The sequence below is a fragment of the Triticum aestivum genome, chromosome 4D (assembly GCF_018294505.1).
Source record: "Triticum aestivum cultivar Chinese Spring chromosome 4D, IWGSC CS RefSeq v2.1, whole genome shotgun sequence".
Lineage (NCBI taxonomy): Eukaryota > Viridiplantae > Streptophyta > Magnoliopsida > Poales > Poaceae > Triticum > Triticum aestivum.
This window is the reverse complement of record NC_057805.1, coordinates 4457414-4463521: the sequence shown is the minus strand read 5'-3', so window position 1 is coordinate 4463521 and position 6108 is coordinate 4457414. Positions and strand designations below refer to the sequence as shown.

Genomic DNA, 6108 nt, shown 5'->3' with positions numbered 1-6108 from the left:
GATTCCTTCATTGCATTGATAGTTGGCGAGGGCATGTTGTCATCGTCATGATTTGTTCGTCCCTCCCTCTAGACCACGCCCCGATGTTATCACCTGTCTCGCTGCTGTCGAGATTCTTTCCCTTTACCACATCGAGTTAAGCTTACCATGCAACCGCTTCTCCTTCTTCCCCACCCGTCACTCCACTTAGTCTCGTCTCCCCTCTCCACCAATGCACTCTCCCCCCTTCCCTGTCCGCCCTCTTGCTCGATCGCCGACTCCATTGATTGCTCCCCATACTTGCTTTTATTCCTACGCTTGCGCTTGGTGAGGAATGGTGTGATCGGCCCGATCCACACGTTCCCCTCTAGACCACGTGCAGCCGTCGAGCTCTTCCCCTTTACCCTTATCGTGTGATAGCTTCTCCTTCCTCTCGAGCCCACCGAACTAACACACAAACAATTACAGGCCAAGTATCCCTACCCTCGTGAAAACCCTGGGTTTGAGCGTATGTGCTTCCACGGTTGCAGCTGGCAATGTCGATGTTTTGCACATTATGCCCTTGTGGTCCTTGTGGTTAAAGGCTCCGCTCTGGATTTTGCTCAAACGTGCTCTCCGGGTTGAAACCCATCATTTGCCGAAAAAAGTACCCCCAACCTTCACTCCCTCATCTTTTTAAGGAACATTATTTATCATCGATGACACTAAAGAAAGATTCTAAAAATTTCCAAAAGGGGAAAAGAGGCACCAAGCAAGGTGAAAAAAAGCCCTAATGTAAAAACTTTTCCAAAACTGGAAAATCAAAAGGATTGGCCGGCCGGCAGCTTACAATCGACGCGAGTTTATAGGGGGGTCCCGTCCATATCCATCCCCCCATACTCCTCCCCCACTCCTGTCCCCGTCCACCCCCCCGCCGCCGCCGCCGCCGCCGCCGCGAATTCCGGCCGCGTCCACCGCCGCGCGTCGCCCCGGCGGACTCCAGGACCTCCGGATCGGAGCCCTCTCGCCTCGCCATGGCGGCCGCCGCGCTCAGGGCGCAGCTCAACGCGCTCCTCGCCAACATGTTCACCACGGTGAGCCCCCTCCCCCTCCCTCAACGCCCCTCGCATCTGACCGCCGTGCGGCTGTGGGCTGCAATTGCCGTTCTCTGGGCGCGGGCGACGGGTTTCGGCTGGCTGACTTTGGGTTGCGTGCGATCTAGGGTATGGTGGACGAGCAGTTCCAGCAGCTGCAGTCGCTGCAGGAGGACGGGGGCAGCGCGTCGGGCTTCGTCGCCGAGGTCGCCACCCTCTTCATCGACGACGCCGACCGGATCATCGCCGACATCGCCGCCCTGCTGTACGTACCCCCCGCCCCCCCGTCTCTCTCTGCTTTCGTTGACTCGTCTCGGGAGCTCATCCTGTCTGCCTTTGCCTTTGCTGTTCAGGGACCGGCCGGTGGTGGATTTCGACAAGGTGGACGCCCACGTGCACCAGCTCAAGGGGAGCAGCTCGAGGTGATGATGGCAAAAGCCTTTACCCCTCACCCCCACTACTGCTCATTTTTAACTGTGCGTTTGTTTCTCCGCCCCGGGCGCCGTCGATCTTTGTGCGGTTCAGATGTGTCGGCGCACCGTGTGTCATGTAGCCGTAATTAGAGGAGCTGAGTTTAGTTTATTTGGGCGCGCAACGGAATTGTCGGTATTGCCGCCAACGGCAATATCCTGGCTCGGCGAGGAAATATCTGTTGTTTTGCGAACATTTTCCGGTAATAATGATCCGGGATTCTGCGGAATGCCAATGGCTGTTTTTCTGGTTTGTCTACTGCATTGGTGTTGTTTCTATTTGGGTGTGTTGGTGCAGTTTGTGCGTCACGGGCACGCTGCTTGTGTCGTTTGCGGCTGTCGTATAGCCGTATGTAGAGGATCTGAGTTTAGTCGTGTTCCCTGTAACGGAATTTGCGATGTTGTTTCTATTCAGGCGCGTCGGTGCATGCCGTTGTGTCGTTTGCGCTGTCGTGTAGCCATAAATAGAAGAGCTGAGTTTAGTTGCAATTGGTACAAAGGATTTGTCGGTGCATGCCGCTGTGTCGTTTGCGCTGTCGTGTAGCCATAAATAGAAGAGCTGAGTTTAATCGCAATTGGTACAAAGGATTTGTCGGTATTGTTGCCAATGGCAATATCCTGGCCTGGCGAGGAAATATCTATTATATTCAGGTGTGTCGGTGCAGTGGGGCATGCTGTTTGTGTCGTTTGCGCTGTTGTGTAGCCATAAGTAGAAGACCTGAGTTTAGTTGCAATTGGTGCAAAGGATTTGTCGGTATTACTGCCAATGGCAATATCCTGGCCTGGCGACGAAATATCTGTTTTGTGAGCATTTCTGGTGTTGATCATCTGGTGTTCTGCGTAACCCAGTGGTGGTTTTTCTGGTCTGTCGATGGGCGGATATGTTGGTGCAGTGTGTGTACGTCATGGGCATGCGGTTTCTGTCGTTTGCTGCTGTCGTATAGCTATAAGTAGGAGAGCTGAGTTTAGCTGTGTTTCATGCAATGGAACTGTGTACTCCTGCCAATGGCAATTTTATGGGCCAGCGAGGAAAACTTTTGTCGGTTTGCAAACAGTTCTGGTGTTAATGATCTGCTGTTCTATGTAACACCAATGTGTTGTTTTTTGGTCTGTCAACGGCATCGATGTTGTTTCCATTCAGGTGTCTCGGTGCAGTGGGCATATGCCGTTCGTGTCCTTTTGCGAACATTTTTGGTACTATTGAATCTACTATTCAGCTTCTGCCAATGGCATTACTGTAGCTTGGCAAGGGAAAAATTGTCGTTTTGTAGTTTCGTGAAATTTCTGCTATTAATGATCTGCTATTCTACATAACTCAAATGAATCTTTTTCTGATCGGATTTGTCGGTGCTGGGTGTCTACGCCATGGGCATGCAGTTCACGTCGTTTGCCCTGCCCTATATCTATATGTAGAAGAGCCAAGTTTAGTAGTGTCTTGTGTAAAGAAATTATCAGATTTCCTTGTAGTTTGGCCTGGAAAGGAACACTATATTTTTTGTTTGTGAACATTTTGCTTCTGAGGCTCTGAGCATATTTCCTGGCATTGCTTACTGTAGCCTATTTCCAATTTCCTGATCAGCACTTGTTTGGCATTTTTCAGTGTTGGTGCTCAGAAAGTGAAGCTCGCCTGCATGCACTTCCGCCAGTTTTATGAGGCAAAAAGCAAAGAAGGGTCAGTACTCAGTACTTTATTATATATATATATATGCTGCACAGTAATTATTCTCCACTCTGTTGTTCAAATTCTTCTTTATGTAAACCTGCGAGCTTATTTTGTCTTGTACGTCACTATATATTTAGCTCATACCAATAAATATTCTTAAGAACGGACCTGCCTGTTCAGTGTTCACTTCATCTGCAATCATGTGATTGGTGGAACTTGGTTTATTATCTGAATACACCTCTTTGGCGATTCTCTTCTAACTTGTTGGTTCTAGACTTGTGTTTGTAGCATGACTAAATTCTGAGATGGCTCGAGTTTTTTTTGTCCCCAAACAGGGTGTTACAGTTTCTGAACCATTTCAGTTCAGTTTGCTTAACCTCTCCAGAATTTGACGGTGTGGGTATGTTTGCATTATTTCAGGTGCCTCATGGCGCTGGCTCTTGTTAGGAGTGAGTTCTGTGATGTGCGCAACAAGTTCCAGACCATGATGCAGGTAGCTCCTTACGTGCCTATGTTGGCCTTTTGCATTCAACTTCTCACCATTATCATAATCTACAGATTGGTACTGCGTTGATCATTGATCTATGGTTCTTGTTTTGATGCAGCTGGAGCAGCAGATCGAGGCCTGCAGTCCCAAGTAGAGTAGCAGTAACCGAAGCAAAAGGAGCTTAGCTCCCTCCATGTGACCCCTGACATGATGGGGGGCAGTGTGTATGTATCTCTGAAGCTTGTAGGCAGTGTAACGGGGTGTCGGGGGCTCTGGAGGGCGTGTGCGCGGGACCGGACCGACCGATTCCCGCGGCGGAACCCCAGGCTCGCGACCCCTTGAAACAGAACTTGCTTGTACCGTGTCAACGCTATACCCTCTGTTTGTGTTGTGCCCGCCCTCAAGCTGCGTGTAAACTCCTACTGGTGACTTGGGTTTTGTTGTTGTATGCTGTTGGGGTCCTCTTGAGCGTCTTTTGAAATGCTCGTGCTGTTTCCCCTCTGCGCAAGGGGGGAGGCTCGCCGTTCCTCTGAAACTGCGCCGGAACTGGTGCTGCTGGCCGTTATCACTGTGTTGTGTGCTGCTGGCCGTCAGGCCTCCGCCACCGTTAGGACATTGCCGCGCCTCCGCAGGGGGGAACCGCCGCTTGCCGGAGAGCGGCGCCAGAGGAGAGGGAGAGATATGGGCGGCACCATCGGTAGACACCAGAGTTCATTGCTTGTTCGTTGCTACTTGCTAGAGAGGGGTAGAGGCCAAACGATCGGCAGTCTCTGAGTAAGCCACCACTCAACTCGTTGACGGTGAACACGTGGACAAGCAGACACATAACGTCGTTGCGGTTTTGTTTTACTTTGGAAAGGCGCCATCGCCCGCCAGCTGCATGCATGCCGTCTCGGAGCGCATCAATGGCGCCACGCCCGGACGAGGGCGGTAGAGTAAACCCACCACTCGCTGCCAAAACGACGCCGTGAGACAACCTCGTGAGCCCACCCATGTACTAAGAGGGCACCATCCATCTCCTTCCCTCCGGACCTCCTCGCCTCGCCATGCCGCTCGTCTCGCTCCGGGCAAAGCTCAACACGCTTCTGGCCGTCATGCACGCCTCGGTGAGTCCCTCCCTCACCTCCCACTCCCACATCTAGCTGTAGCCAGTCGGTGAGGACCAGTGGCCTGACCTTTTTTTGCCTTCGGCGTACGTGATCGATGCTCGATCTGTTCTAGGGCGCGCTGGACGAGCAGTTCAAGCAGCTGCGGGCGATGGAGGAGGATGGCAGCGCGCCCCCGGGCTTCGTCGCCGACGCCGTCACCCTCTTCATCCGCGACGCCGACAGGATCCTCACCGACCTCGCCGGACTCATGTCCGTGCCCCACGCCCCCGCTCCGCTCCCCCTATGATTTCGTTATCTCATCTCGTCTGCTTTGTGACTGACTCGCAGGAAGCAGCGCGTGGTGGACGTCGACAAGGCGGACGCCCTGGTGCGTCAGCTCAAGGGGAGCTGCATCAGGTTGTTGATGTGATACAAAACCCCTTCCTTTTCTTTCTATCCCCATTTTTAACTGTCTGCTGCTTGCCCGAGATGTCGATGCACGCACGTGTTTGTCATGGTCATGCCGATTATGTCGGTTGCGGTGTCGTGCGGCCATAATTAGAAGAGACTATCTAGATTAACTATTTGTGTTTCGAGTAACGGAAATACCGGCATTCATGCCTTTCGGAAGAACTGGTATTCTATGCCACTGGGGAATGTTATGGCTCGGCGAGGAAAGATGGTAGTTTTTTTTTTGGGGTCTGTCGGCGTGGCGCGGTTTGCTGTTGCCGTTTATGTGTAAGTAGTAGAGCTGAGTTTAGTTGTGTTTTGCGCAACGGAAGTACCGGTGTCCATGCCAACGACAATATGTGTTATGGCTCGGCGATGAATACTTTGTCGTCTTGCAAGCGTTCCTGGTATTAATGATCTGCTATGCTATTCTGTGTAGCGCCAACGGTAGTTTTTCTAGTTTGTTATTTCTATTCTGATGTGTCGGGGCGGTATCGATTGCGGTTGTCGTATACACATAAGTACCTGAGTTTAGTTGTGTATTGTGTAACAGAATTGTCGGTATCCCTGCCACATTGGCCGGGATACCAGAAATCGGTGCGGTACCGGTTGCGGTTATCGTATACACATAGGTAGCTCAACAAGGAAAACTTGGTCAATTTCAGAAAAACGAGGAAAACTTTGTCGTCTTGCCAACGTTTCTGCTACTATTGAATCGGTATTCAGCCATCAAAGTTTGAGAAATTCTTAGTTGTGTTTCATGCAACAGAGTATGCCAGCTCAAGGGGAGCTGCAGCAGGTTGTTGATGATGATATAAAAACCCTTTTCTTTTCTATATATCCCCGCCGCCCATTTTTAACTCTCTGCTTGTTGCTCCACTGCACCGAGATGTCATGC

At 51.3% G+C, this 6108-nt stretch overlaps 2 protein-coding genes across 3 annotated transcripts in view; both read left to right on the top strand.

Annotated features, from left to right (window-relative positions):
• The first annotated feature begins 761 nt into the window (after positions 1-761).
• Positions 762-4134, top strand: LOC778381 (histidine-containing phosphotransfer protein 2). 2 transcript variants are annotated; one of them, XM_044517108.1, is made up of 6 exons: positions 762-1052; positions 1181-1317; positions 1406-1474; positions 3123-3194; positions 3606-3678; positions 3791-4134. In XM_044517108.1, the coding sequence occupies exons 1-6, from the start codon at positions 993-995 to the stop codon at positions 3824-3826; spliced, it is 447 nt and encodes a 148-aa protein (XP_044373043.1). In that variant the 5' UTR covers positions 762-992; the 3' UTR covers positions 3827-4134. The 2 variants fall into 2 exon arrangements, with proteins under 2 accessions (XP_044373043.1, XP_044373045.1); XM_044517110.1 differs by lacking the exon at positions 3123-3194.
• Positions 4135-4541: 407 nt separating this feature from the next.
• Positions 4542-6108, top strand: part of LOC123095593 (histidine-containing phosphotransfer protein 2) — a 4519-nt gene continuing 2952 nt past the window's right edge. Inside the window, exons 1-3 of the mRNA XM_044517111.1 lie at positions 4542-4778; positions 4894-5030; positions 5109-5177. Coding sequence (XP_044373046.1) covers positions 4719-4778; positions 4894-5030; positions 5109-5177 — 266 coding nt within the window. The 5' untranslated portion in view covers positions 4542-4718. The remainder of the gene's footprint in view (positions 4779-4893; positions 5031-5108; positions 5178-6108) is intronic.

Excerpts from the sequence above, each read along its gene's own strand:
- LOC778381 (XM_044517108.1), top strand. The coding sequence starts at position 993 with ATGGCGGCCGCCGCGCTCAGGGCGCAGCTCAACGCGCTCCTCGCCAAC. Across the intron at positions 1,053-1,180 it reads TCGCCAACATGTTCACCACG|GGTATGGTGGACGAGCAGTT; the intron begins GTGAGCCCCCTC and ends CGTGCGATCTAG. Across the intron at positions 1,475-3,122 it reads CTCAAGGGGAGCAGCTCGAG|TGTTGGTGCTCAGAAAGTGA; the intron begins GTGATGATGGCA and ends GGCATTTTTCAG.